The sequence below is a fragment of the Pyrus communis genome, chromosome 7, assembly GCF_963583255.1.
Source record: "Pyrus communis chromosome 7, drPyrComm1.1, whole genome shotgun sequence".
NCBI lineage: Eukaryota > Viridiplantae > Streptophyta > Magnoliopsida > Rosales > Rosaceae > Pyrus > Pyrus communis.
In genome coordinates this window covers 6,465,572-6,478,490 of record NC_084809.1, presented here as the reverse complement: position 1 = coordinate 6,478,490, position 12,919 = coordinate 6,465,572, and the positions used below count along the sequence as shown (strand labels likewise).

The window sequence follows — 12,919 nt, the reverse complement described above, 5'->3', positions numbered from 1 at the left end:
TCAATGGTTTCAAGAGTCTTATGAATTGAGTTAGAAAAGATGTTGAACGTCTGAGTGACTCATTCAGGATTTCTATGATTCGATTATGATTTCATAAGGTATGAATTTAGAAGATATGTGAATGATTATGGGTTTTTTTTTTGTTTTTTTTTTTTTGGGGTTGTAGGTAGTGGGTGCGAGGTTGGGTGCGAAGGTGGGGAGGTTGGGTGTGTGGGTGTGGGGAGAAGAGGGGGTGAGGAGCAGGAAAAACAAATTGTTATTATTTTTTTTTTCTCTTCTGTTTTTCTGGGTTGCAGTTGCAGAAAGGGGAAGAAGATGAAGATGGGGAGAAGGGAGAGAGGGGGCAAAGGGACGAATTGATGCTGTTTTTTTTTTAATAACTTTTCTTTATTATTTTAATATTTAAATAATATTAAATGATTTTTTTTGTTTTTAATAAATTTTTTAATAAAAATGGGTCCGGATCAATCCACGTCAGCATTTTACTGAGAAATAAACGACCAAGCTAATGCAAGGTATAACATTGACACAAATTCGTAAGATGAGGTATGACATTGTCAATTTTAAAATATGAGGTATGAAAGTGTCATTTGATCTATAGTTGAGGTAATTTTTTGTACTTTACCCAAAATTTTTTTTGAAAGGTTTATAATGAACCCAGATCCTCTCTAGATCTAATGATCGTAAGCCTAATAATCAAATGATCTGAATCGTTGAAATTTGATCAAATGACTATAGGCCCCTGTCTATAATGATAAAATTGTAGCCGTTAGATTAAATTTTAACGGTTCAGATCATTTTATCCTTAAGCTCGGAATCATTAAATCCGGAGAGGATCTGGGTTCGTTTATAATGATAAAATTGCATCACCGATGATCCTTATCCGCAAACGGCAAAATACGTGCATTCCCTTATTTGACACGTGTGCTCCTAAATTTTAGATTCTTATTCGCCACGAAACAGTTGTAGAGATATAAAATGTGAAAAACACACCCGACTCCAAAGTGGAACGAAATCATTTTCTTTCTGTAAGCAAAAAGCTAAATACCAGAAGAAGAAAGGAAGAGCAACACCAACAACCAATATGAAGAAGCTCTACAACAAGAAGGGCAAAATCCACCCGTCACCGTCGCCGCCCTCCGTAGCCGACCCTCTGACCCTTCTTCCGGCAACCATCCTCGCCTTGGCCATATCCCTTTCCGCCGAAGACCAAGAGGTCTTGGCCTATCTCATCTCCTGCACCAACAACAACTCCTCAGGCGGTTGTGCGACGAACCAGATTGGGCCCACTACTAAGTCCAATCCTGCACCGGCGACAAGACCGCCGCAGGTAATATCCATGCCTTGTATCAAGCCACACAATCCCAACGCGGACAAGACCTATGGCGACCACAAGGCCCACCAGAAGTGCGACTGCTTCAGGTGCTACACGAGTTTTTGGGCACGATGGGACGCCTCGCCGAACCGCCAGCTGATCCATGAAATCATTGAGGCTTACGAGGAGAGGTTGGTGGAGAAGAAGAGGTTAAGAAACTCAAAGGTGAAGAAAGAGAGAAGGAAGACTAACAAGGGCAGTGGTGGTCATTTGGGCTCTGGGGAATCAGGGCATGGGGACAAGAAGGAGGTGGAGGTAGGCCCACAAATGGTGGATGCTGGTGTTGTTGTTGGTGAAGTGATGAGAGCTGGTGAGTCTGGTGATGAAGGTTGTGAGGTTGGAGCGGAGAGGGGGACCATAAGGAGGCTGGTGAGTTTCATTGGGGACAAGATTTGGGGTGTTTGGAATTAGGGTTAGGGTTGTTCTCAACACAGATAAGTTTCCAATTACCAATTCTTTGTGTTAGATTTTATTCTTAAATCGTTTTCCCCTTGTGTACATTACCCATCTTGTTGAAGAAAAACAATGGGGATTTTAGTGGCTTCTTTGCCATTTGGGTTTTCATTTTAGTTTCTTTTTTTCCAAGATGGTTTTACTAGATTGGATTAATTTGGATTTAAGTTCCAAGAATCCAATTTAGTGCTGAATTTTGGATTATGGAATGGAGTTCCTCTTGTAAGTTATCTATATGGTTTTGCTTAAGCTGTGAGATTTTTAATTCATCTACAAAAACAATTTGTAGCATTAATTAAGTTGTCTTTCTGTTATTTTTTGCTTGATTAGTAAAAATTTTAACTCAAAATGTAAATTCGTTCACACAATCGATATTTCAATAGATTCGTACGCTTTTAAAATTAACATATTTCGATCTCAACCACTAAGTGATTGCCACGAATATTGCAGGCTGCATCATCAAACTAACATAATAATTTAATAATTATATTATTAGTTCAAAGTCTTGTTAAATTGTTTTTTGTCATAATCGTGTTTAACGCCAACATAAAATAACATGACTCTGTGTAATTGGGTTGAAGTTGAAACGGTCAAAGTTCAATGTTCATCAGCGTCGAATATATGACGAACCAGTACAGTCTACAAATACAAATATACGACTGACTGCTGTTCAACGTTTGAAAGTGCCAATTTTCTTCTGATGCTCTTTCTTCTGTTTTTCCTCTCATCAAGTGGGATTAAAATTAAAAAAATAATATGCAAATTAAACAGAAAAAAGAGAAGAGGAAGAGGAATCTTTCATAGTTAATTGTTACCAAGGAAAAGAGGTTTGCTATGGTCTAACATTTTAGGTCATTGCCTATTGGAATAAGTTTAATAAATAATGATCTGGTTCACACACCTTTTCTTAATCTCTCGCACACTTGTGTTATTTTTTGTTTATTGGTTTTTTTTTTTTTTCTTTTCAATTCATTTGATATGAAGACCAGAAATTGAGAGGAATTTGTAAGATGTAAAAATGGATGCGTGGATAGCACCACCTTTTAGTAAATGCCATAGTACAAGCTCAATTTCATTTGACACTCTTGAATGGTGTATTGTGTTTTCGGTGAAGCAAATGCATTGTTACATATCTAAACAAAAGATGTTTTAAGTTTGAAAACTCATTAGTTATTGCATGTTTTCTTTTTTCGATTTGCGAAGTCTCAAGGTTCGGTTCTCCTTGTTCTCGAGTTCGGTTCTCCTAAGTCTCGAGTTCGGTTATCCTTATTTATCTATTTAAAAATGCCAACCTCATTTTCATAAGATTTAATGGAGGCTGGAGTGGGAATTGTCTTACGGTACTTGACAAGTTTAGGTCAACTAAACCTAAATTCCACACTAAACATGACTTGTGTTGACTGATTTATACGCATGCTGTTCTCTAAATACACCATATTGTTAGTCCATGAAATGACGAACAATGCCTAGGTTTATGGACAACCTTCTTGCAATGTCACCTTCAATGTTGCTGAGGTGGTTGCACTTAGAGAAGCACTTCAATTTGCTGAAGTGGCATGGGTTCTTTGGTTTTTTTAGTTGTGAATACAGTGCTAGGTTAAAAATTGTGAGTTTTAATTAGGGGTGGGCAAATGGACCCTAGACCTGTGAGTCAAGGCGAGTCCTAACGGTTCGGGACAGGTCCAAAACTTTTAAATATGAAACGGGGCGAGGCAGGTTCATGATAATGGTGGGGCAAGGCAGGTCCAAATAGTTGAGGCAACATGCCCCCATCCCGGCCTGTATCCACCGTCCAAAATCAGTTATTTAATCTCTTATAGTGATTTCTCCTCATAACAGAGTCATGACTCTCAGTGACTCAGTTTAGTAGTAATCTTGAGAAATTGAGCCACTTAGATGGGGGTTTTGGTTTTTTGTTTTTCGTGCTTAAGTGTCTTTTACGGTTTGGGATGTCCCAAATTTAAAAACAAATTGTAAATAACCTAAAGAGCTATGACACGTTAGTGAAGCTAACACCTCCACCAACCTAGTTGACAAAATGAGGTAAAATAGAACGCAAAGGATACATGGATTAAAGTAGGACGTAATAGGGAGTAAAGTGAAATTTCATATAACGTATTAGGAGGTATAGTAAATTTAAGAAATGTTGGGATTTGGGCTTGACTATATTTGAAGTCATTAAATTTCAAGCAAAAGCGCAGCCCATTAAGCACCAATAAGCCCAAAGCCCATATTCATACAAAATAATTCCCCGCGAATAATAACAGCCCGCCCCAAAATCCAACATCAACGCTACCCCGCGCACGTTGTCACACTCCGCCTAAAACCTCCGTCAGTCCCCGTCTCTTCGTTCTTCATCCACCATTCTGATACAAGCTACAGTCCTCCGGCTGAGTCTCCCCAAACGGCAGTTCCTGCCGTCCGATTCGCCAGAAATGGACGCCCTGTTCGACTCGATCAACGTTCGAGAGCTCCTGTCGGCGCAGGACCTCAGCGACCCCACGACCCCTCTGTCCGCACCGGATCTCCGCCTCCTCATCCAACGCCTCGACTCCCACTCGCTCCAAATCAAGTCCAAAATCCAATCTTACCTCCTCTCTCACCACCAGGATTTCGCCAACCTCTTCTCCGTCTGCAACGACGCCGTTACGCGCTCCAATCAAATCTCCGACGACGTCGTTCAGCTTCTGAGTTCGATTTCCGACCGCCCGATCGAGGCGGAGATCGGGCAGGTTATTAAGAAGATGAGCGCCACGACGAAAGAGGCGAGGGAGAAGAAGGCATTGTTGGAGTTGGTGAGGGCAATTCTGGCAATAAGCGAAAAGTTGAAGGGCGCGAGAGAGGGGTTGAGGAATGGACGGCTGAGATTCGCCGCCGAAGAACTGAGGGAGCTGAAGAAAGCTCTTAGGATTTCTGATGATGATCGTGTCGATGAGAGAGAGCCCGTGGTTTACAGCTTGCTGAGGAAGGAGTGGTCAGAATGCTTTGAGGAGGTAAAGGAGATTACTTTCTGTTTGGTTGCCGAGAAAATGAACGAAAATGAGAGAAAATTAAATAGCTAGTTCATGGAAAAAAATCTATTGTGGTTGTTTTTTGCTGATTTTTATTTGAGTTTGTGATTGTGTTGTTAGAGGAATTCGGTTTGGGTTTGTAGATTCAAGAAGTGCTTGTGAGGTTCATCGGAAATGCGGTGTGGTTTGAGCGGGAATTGAATAGAATCCGTGTCAAGTACGTACTAAACATTGATGGAAACGATGGGATTGAGCTCCGCACAGTTTTGGAAGCTTTGGATGTAAGTGAAAGTTAATATGTTTTGTTCCTTCCCTTGCCATTGAATTTGAATATAAATTCGAGTCCTCATCTTACAGTGTCAGTACAAGTAGACACATTGTTCAAAACTACCCAAAATTCAATTCAAGTTATTGTAATGAATTCAGTTTTCTGATTTTGTTATGGGATTTTAGGTGGTTGGAATTTTGGATTATGGTCTTGCTAAAGTAGCTGACTTGATGATCAAGCATGTCATCTCCCCGGGTCTAAATTTTGGAGCTCCTGTCTCCTTTGTAGCTGAAGTAAATCAAGACTCTAAAGTACTGACTGAGGCGAAACTGAACATTGTGCCATCAAATGATCCTAAGGTAGTTTTTCCATGTCAATCTTGTCTAAATTTTTATCAGTCTTATTGTTAATGTTTAATGGTAGAACCTGTAATCTTTGAGTAAAAAAAAATGGGCTCACCTCAAGTTATCGTATATGATTAATTTGTGGGACTGACTCTTTAAGTTATCAATTCAATAAGGGGTATTCTGCAAATTTGTACTCACTGGATTCTGATAAGCGTTGCATTGACATTTTCCTTTGGAATTTTAGATTGAAAAAATGGATGGTGAGACTATCTATTCAGGGATTATTCAGGTTATCAAGTTTATTAGCAACTATATCTGCCTTCAAGATGAATCTTGTATTCGATGCTTTGGGAGATTGACATGGCCAAGGATTTCAGAGTTAATTATTTCTAAATTTCTTTCGAAGGTTATTCCTTTTTATCTCTTTCCACCCATCCCCTTCTTTTTTAATTAGTTTGTTTGAATTCTATTATAAACATAGGTTATCAAACAAGGATAGGAATTTTGGTGAATACTCAATTATCTCGTCATTAGCTGCATTAAAATTACTGCCTGCTCATGACATTTGTCATTTTGCATATGTCTATGTAATGGAGACATACGTTTTGTTGTTTCAGGTTGTTCCTGAAGATGCTTCAAAACTTACTGACTTTTTGAAGATCATTAGTTGTACTTCCGAATTTGAGACTGCTTTAAGGGAAATGAAGTTTATTTCAACATCTGATAACAAAGATAACCAGTTGAGCAATTTTGCTGAAAATGTCGAGGTTCACTTTGCATCCAGGAAGAAGACAGAGATCTTGGCAAAAGCCAGAAATCTGCTTCTACAATGTGATTTTTCTACTCTTCATGTAAGCTTCTATATCTGTCTTGAATGCATTCATAGCTATTCGATAATGCCAGCCGTTGAACAGTATATTTTCACTCAGGAGTATCCAAGGAATAACAAGAATGATCGGGATGCTGCCAAATCTCCAGAGCTTGTTGACTTGCTATTCCTGTCGGGGAGGTGTGTGGTGTCCAAAGCAGCAATTGAACTAATGAAGCTAGTGCACCAGACACTTCAGGTATCTGGATTAAAACTTATAAAATGTTTGATTTTCCCCTTTAATGAGGTAGTAAAATAGAAAAGCAACCTTGTGTTTAAAACTTAGTTTTCATGATTAATGCATTTTTTCTCAAGTTTCAGTTTTCTCGCTTCTCTCTGCTTTTAAGGCCACAACTGTGATTGGAATGTGTAGGATGTTTGCGTATCATCCCCCAGAGTTGCTTTGGAGTTCTATGGGGCTGCTAGGGATGCCCTACTTCTATATGAAGTTGTGGTTCCTGTCAAGGTTAGTACTTGGAAACCAGTTATAAACTTTACCTACGGACCTTTTTATACATTTGCTAAGCCAATCTAAAAAAGTGCAGGTGTGATGGTTATGTCTGTCCTATTGCGCTGTCTATTGTACTAAATTTTTTGAGAATCCGAACCCGGCTACCTTCTCTCTGTCCCTTTCTAAGTTTTATTCATGAAAGATACAAAAGAGGTCGCTGATGACAGTTGATGTTACAGTATCATTATGATTTTTATGTCATTTTTCTGATGAACAACCACGAAAATCATTTTAATATTTTAATTGTAGCATTTTGTTTTCCTATGCTTTAACATCATATATCAGTTTATAAAACTGCTCTGGCAAATCTTTATCAAGTTTACTTTCTGGCTTGTTTTCACCTCACTTAAGTTTTTCATCAGTATTGGTGATTTTTGCATGCCCTATAAGTGATCTTCTCTCTTGACTTGTGAAGCTAGAAAGGCAGCTTGATGGAATCAACCAGGTTGCTGTTCTTATGCACAATGATTGCTTTTATCTATCTCAGGAGATACTTGGGCTTGCTTTCGAGGTACGCAATGAACAGTCATAATTGGCTCATGTTATCAATTTTGTAGATTCTATTCACCACCATCACCAGTATCACATGCATGTTTGCACCTATAATCACTCTAGTATCATGTACCACTATCTAATAAAGTACGTTCAAATGTGTCAAAGAATCACAGTTCACTATTTATAGGATACCTAACTTAGATCCCAACAAAATGCTGATTTGCTATTCTGTCAATAATGGAATCCATTTAATCTATACTGCTTCTAAAGTTATAAAAATAGTGGAATTCATACATTTGTACTCTTTTGTCCCAGTATCGCTCAGACTTTCCAAGTTCAATCAAAGAACATGCTATGTTTGTTGATATGGCTCCAAGATTCCATCTTATGGCAGAGGAAATACTGCAGAGACAAATTCAACATGTTATTCGTAGTTTGAGAGAGGTATAACCGTGCAGAAATGTTCCAATTCGTATAAGAGCCAGAAATTTATGTAGTTTATTTTAGAAACTTCGAGCTTTTTATTGAACTTCAGAAATTTTTGTTTTTTACCAGGCTCTAGATGGCGCTGATGGATTTCAGAATACCCATGAAAGGCAACAATTTCAATCTGCAAATTTGAGTATAGATCAGGTGGCCTGCTGTTAATTTTAATGACGAACTTTTGTTTCATACTATATTTGTTAAGGCCTTTTTAGTACCTTTGTTTTTCTACGGAGGTATGTCTATAAGGCTAAACATATCTTGTTCAGGTTGTTTTTATTCTGGACAAAGTACGTCTGATATGGGAGCCAATCTTGTTGCCTTCAACTTACAAGAGAAGCATTTGTGTTGTGCTTGAATCGGTTTTTTCTAGAGTGACAAAAGACATACTCCTTTTAGATGATATGGCAGCAGAAGAAACATTACAGGTATAATCTTTTGATTATATTTCCGGTTGTTGTACTTTTGATGCTTATGTGTCTGCTAACTATATCGTTGTGTTTATGTTCCTAGCTTCAAAGTCTGATTCATTTGATGCTGGAAAGCCTAATTTCTTTGCTGGAGTCCCTTGCTGCCATCCAAGTAGAGAAGTCACAAGAGGGCATTGCTTGCACCATTGATGATTTCATACCTTCGTTATATAAAATTCGTAAATTGGCAGGCATGTTTGATTGTTTTCTGTCCGATGCTGAAACATTAGTGTGATTCAGTAGAGAACTAGTAGATGTCTTGCAAACAGAGACCTAATTCTCATTTTTGTGTTCAAATTCTTCAGAATTATTAGATATGCCCTTAAAATCCATTACAGCAGCTTGGGAAAGTGGAGAGTTGCGCAGTTGTGGTTTTACGTCGTCAGAGGTATGATTTCAGTTTTGTTTGTCCGTGGCATGATTTCACTTAAGCCCATATTTTGTTCAGCTTTCTGTGCTGTTTATTTCTCACTGTTTTACAAGCTCTTGAATTTTTGCAGGTAGAAGATTTTATCAAGGCGATATTTGCAGATTCACCTTTGAGAAAAGAATGCTTAGCGAGGATAAAAGGCGACTGGTAAAACGCGCATATGATTTTCCAACTTCAGCAAATGGAATTCCGAATGTACTTAAGAAGCTACAGCATGTATTAGGTGATTCACAATTTTTCGCTGTGGATCCGTTTCGCGGGATTTGGTGCCACTTAGCTATAATTTAAGAGAACTTTAACGAAAAGCTTCCGGTACTGTTCACTTTAACGAAAAATCATATTTTTACACTAAAAAGTCAATCATGATACTATTCACTTTTCTTTTATCTTATCCTTATCGTTAAAACTCAAAATTTTCAAGCTATTTTTATTAGTTTTTCTATAATTTAATGCATCATAACTCTTTTTATACCTCTTTTCTGTAATATTTCGAATCTAGTGGATCTTTACAAAGATGTTTTTAAAAGTTCCATTCACTTCAGCACATTAAATTTAGGGTATGGCTTTACGTCTCACAAATTCTTGTTAATTTTGTCCATTGATCTTTTTTAATTTATTCGATCAGACGTCTGATAATTAAGAGAGGTGTGTAAGAGGTAAAAGATTGAGAGGCGTGTGAGAGATAAAATTAGGTACGTATATAACACGACTCTTAAGTAAACCAATTCAAGTCGGTACTCAAAAAGATGACTTTTTCAATAATGCAGGAAAAATTATTTTCTCAGTTATACCAAGATCAGAAGCATAAGAAACGTTTATGTGAAAAGACGTTCCTCATAAGATAGCTCTCTTGAGCTCTGTCGAAAACATCGTTGAAAAAATAGAAACACTAGAACGATCAGCAACGCTTAACATTGCTCGTAACGTCCTCCAAAATCAATCTTAGCCTGATACACGTTTCCTCTATCTATTATGATAATGCTTTAAATTTATCACAACTCGTCCTTGTTCGTAGTGTCTTCTCCCATCAGTTCTTCAAGGGAGAACTCGTCCTCTTCAAGAATCTGTCCGTCTTTACCATCCCAGGGTTCGATCTTCACAATGCTCGGGGTGCCCTCCAGAGGCAAGTTTCCCTTTCCTCCACGCCCGGCTTCCCTCACAAATTCTCTGGAAAACGAAATTGAGTTGTTTTAATTTGTTTTGTTATCGCAGGGATCAAGGGTGGTTCAAGATAATGTGGAGGCAGAAAACTTACGTAATCTGATCAACCTCGAATGCACTCTTAAGTGGTGCATAAGCTCCCTTTTTCGCATTTAAGGCCACCAATGCTGGATATCCGTAACCTCCGACACCTACTCGGTTCTCGAGGTCTGGCTGCTTACCGGCTGCTGCCCAGACATAGCTGCAACGTACATGAACATTCATTGTCAGTGACTAGATTCTCAGCTTCTCAAGCCTGCAAGGTTTCATCGCAAGTGATTTATGCATTTTCCCAAAAACTTGCCTGTAGGGACTTCTCTTAAACTTCTCTGCAACGGATAGTAACTGCTGAATGTACTTGTTCCTCCCTTCTGCCTTGGAGTCCAAGATATCGGGTAGGAAAGCCACAAAACAGATCGCAGCTGAACCACATTTCTCTTCCATGGCATCCTACAAGGGCACGGAAGCTTTAGTCCCCTAGGTTACTTACAATCTCACACAGCTTAAGCATTGGAAGGAAATAAAAGCTTACAGGGCCAGTTAGCTCCGTCACTTCAGGAGGTGCAACGTTTGTTTCCAATTGTTCAAGAGCAAATGATTCAATGGCTGAAGCACTCCTCGCACCCTCATAGGGGAGTGGGCTCTCTTTGTCAGCTCCAAATACCAATATGGTTGGAAATCCTTGAACGTTGAACTTGCTCATCAGAGACTAGTAATGCCACCTTGTTAGAACCATATAGTACACAAAATAAAAAACATGTAGACCGAGCACTTATATAGAAGTGAAAGCATTGTTACCTTCTCTGCATCACAATCAACATGTCCCAACTTCGCCTTCCCTTGTAAGTTTTTAGCGGCCTTCTTCCACTCAGGTGCCAATTTTTTGCAGTGCCCGCACCTTAAAGGTAAAACAAGGAAATTAGAAAGAAAAGTTAGTCAATAATTTTCTATAATCTTGTATAATAGACTGACTGATCACAATCGGAAAATAGCTTATACGATCATCATACCAATAAAAACTACTTACCAAGGTGCAAAGAACTCGACAATCCAAAGTTCTTTACTTTTAAGCACCAGTTCATTAAAATTCTGGGAGTTTAATTCTACCGAAGCACTAGGTTCAGATTTTTCACTTGATCCTCCCGTTGTCTTTCCACTTAAACGGTCTTTCAACAGCGCCTTTATCTGTACAGGACCAATGGTCACATTACTAATACACAAAGGGGTGAGCCATCCACACACCCCTTGTTAATTTATGTCCGTTGATCTTCTTCAATTCATCCGATCCGACGGCCAAAAACCAAAAAGGTGTGGGAGAAGTATAAAGGGGTGTGTGGATATCACACCCCATAGACAAATCCATTTTATGCAAGAGCATTATATGACCAAGCGACAACAAAGGATAATCGCATCCTCTGATACAGAATTCTATTCCAACCGATATTACAAACAAAGAAATCAACTAACAAACAATAAGAGTTTGAACACAAGATTATGACGAACCTGTTGGAGTGCAAATTCTGCAACGGGTTTCACATCCCTTGCTCCCTGATAGTCAACTGGAGGCTTTCCAGGTACAAACACCTTTATTGTTGGAAATCCTCTGATCCCGTATTCCTATAGAACAATCAAACATCCCGACAGTCCCACACAAAATTAACATAGTAAACAACCTGAAATATTCATATTGCCTTGTACAAATTCAAGACTATGACCAAATTACTTTCAGGCAGAGGGGTGTTGTTAATCTACTTTTGCTACTTCAAACTTAAACGTCAAAATTAGTAATTACAAGAGTAACTATGGGAAACCTGAGCGAGGGACTTGTGCGCATCAGCATCAAGAGCTGCCACGGTAGCCACACCCTTTAAGACAGTAGCCGCCTTCTCCCATATCGGTGTTAGAGCCTGACAATGCCCACACCACGGTGCAAAGAATTCAACCAGAACAACTCTGTTCGAGTCCAGAACCTGCCACCGTTCCAAAGGATTCAGTTCAAGAAAATGCTAGTCATATTTTGGTCTGATCCAATGTTTTACTGATCGCCTTTGATGTTCACAAACAAAGATAACAATCGCATCGTATCCAAACAATTTCTTGATAATGTAACACTATACTAGGAATCAGTAGTTAACCCAATAATCATCGGAACTTACCGATCACATTTCTATTGCTGGGAAACGAAAATAAGTAAATTTATCACACAATTTACACTCAGTGCAAAATTGACTTACCTTTTCCAAAACAAATATTCCCATGAAGCCAAAAGCCAGATCCAAAAACTAATAAGCTCATTAAGCAGTAAAATTCTAAAAGCGATACAAGAAAGCACTTTGCTTTCAACAGCAATAAAATAGCTTCTGAATTGAAAAGGCCAATCAGCGCCCAAGTGCTTTTCAATCAAAAAGGTGACGAATTTCAATAGATTAGTGCAAAAAAACTGAAAATCTGAAAAGGGCACGTTGCAATTACTGGTGAAGTTTGAACATTTACCTTGGACTTGAAGTTGGAAGGAGTTAGCTGAAGAACTGGCGATGAAGGTCCGTACAGTGCATCACAGACATTGAAGACGAAGAAAAACAGGAAGAAGATGATTGGGACTGCTCGAAATTGGTTCTCTCTCATTCTCTCTCTCTCTCTCTCTCTCTCTGAGATTTGTTGTGCGAATCAGTGAAGAAACCTCTCGAGGCACAGAGACAAACCCCGTGTCTTCTCTTCTGGGCTGGGCGAGCTACGTGTGAGGGCCAACCAGAGAATTACACGTCAGCTGGCCATGGTTTCTCGTAGAAATTTTATTGGTGTATTTTGTTCTTTATTATTTGTTCATAAGAGGTTGGACCAATAAAGGAATAATAATGTATTATCAGATGAATTCGCATAAAAAATTAATTAAATGCTATGAATCTATGCTCTCTGGTTAGGATTTGGGTAAGGGATAGACTGTCATTTTTTTGTTAGTACATCATTATTTTTATGCTAGAAAGGGAGGGAGAGTTTGATTAAACCCA

General features: G+C 38.8%; 3 protein-coding genes across 4 annotated transcripts; 2 read left to right on the top strand and 1 right to left on the bottom strand.

Moving 5' to 3' along the window:
* The first annotated feature begins 923 nt into the window (after positions 1-923).
* On the top strand, positions 924-2,189 carry LOC137738705 (uncharacterized). Its single transcript, XM_068478179.1, has one exon. The coding sequence runs from the start codon at positions 1,085-1,087 to the stop codon at positions 1,784-1,786; it is 702 nt and encodes a 233-aa protein (XP_068334280.1). The 5' UTR covers positions 924-1,084; the 3' UTR covers positions 1,787-2,189.
* A 1,944-nt stretch (positions 2,190-4,133) lies between these two features.
* On the top strand, positions 4,134-9,092 carry LOC137740000 (centromere/kinetochore protein zw10 homolog). 2 transcript variants are annotated; one of them, XM_068479782.1, is made up of 14 exons: positions 4,134-4,821; positions 4,983-5,120; positions 5,293-5,466; positions 5,699-5,860; positions 6,072-6,305; positions 6,387-6,521; positions 6,696-6,788; positions 7,249-7,344; positions 7,644-7,772; positions 7,884-7,961; positions 8,081-8,239; positions 8,325-8,472; positions 8,587-8,669; positions 8,782-9,092. In XM_068479782.1, the coding sequence occupies exons 1-14, from the start codon at positions 4,264-4,266 to the stop codon at positions 8,860-8,862; spliced, it is 2,268 nt and encodes a 755-aa protein (XP_068335883.1). In that variant the 5' UTR covers positions 4,134-4,263; the 3' UTR covers positions 8,863-9,092. The 2 variants fall into 2 exon arrangements, with proteins under 2 accessions (XP_068335883.1, XP_068335882.1); XM_068479781.1 differs by having other exon boundaries at positions 6,384-6,521.
* A 418-nt stretch (positions 9,093-9,510) lies between these two features.
* LOC137739512 (protein disulfide isomerase-like 2-3) lies at positions 9,511-12,653 on the bottom strand. The gene is made up of 9 exons (XM_068479107.1): positions 12,405-12,653; positions 11,723-11,881; positions 11,415-11,528; positions 10,939-11,096; positions 10,710-10,809; positions 10,444-10,620; positions 10,216-10,361; positions 9,967-10,113; positions 9,511-9,878 (listed from the first exon to the last, which is right to left on the bottom strand). Exons 1-9 carry the CDS (start codon positions 12,534-12,536, stop codon positions 9,704-9,706), a joined length of 1,308 nt encoding a protein of 435 aa, XP_068335208.1. The 5' UTR covers positions 12,537-12,653; the 3' UTR covers positions 9,511-9,703.
* Positions 12,654-12,919: the final 266 nt, after the last annotated feature.

Bases quoted from the DNA above. Each gene is read 5' to 3' on its own strand.
- LOC137738705 (XM_068478179.1), top strand. From the start codon at position 1,085: ATGAAGAAGCTCTACAACAAGAAGGGCAAAATCCACCCGTCACCGTCG.
- LOC137740000 (XM_068479781.1), top strand. From the start codon at position 4,264: ATGGACGCCCTGTTCGACTCGATCAACGTTCGAGAGCTCCTGTCGGCG. The intron at 7,773-7,883 runs GTATAACCGTGC...GTTTTTTACCAG, and splicing joins TTATTCGTAGTTTGAGAGAG to GCTCTAGATGGCGCTGATGG. The intron at 8,473-8,586 runs GCATGTTTGATT...CAAATTCTTCAG, and splicing joins TAAAATTCGTAAATTGGCAG to AATTATTAGATATGCCCTTA.
- LOC137739512 (XM_068479107.1), bottom strand. From the start codon at position 12,536: ATGAGAGAGAACCAATTTCGAGCAGTCCCAATCATCTTCTTCCTGTTT. The intron at 11,882-12,404 runs GTAAATGTTCAA...GAACGGTGGCAG, and splicing joins CTTCCAACTTCAAGTCCAAG to GTTCTGGACTCGAACAGAGT. The intron at 10,810-10,938 runs GTAAGTAGTTTT...TTTACCTTTAAG, and splicing joins GTCGAGTTCTTTGCACCTTG to GTGCGGGCACTGCAAAAAAT.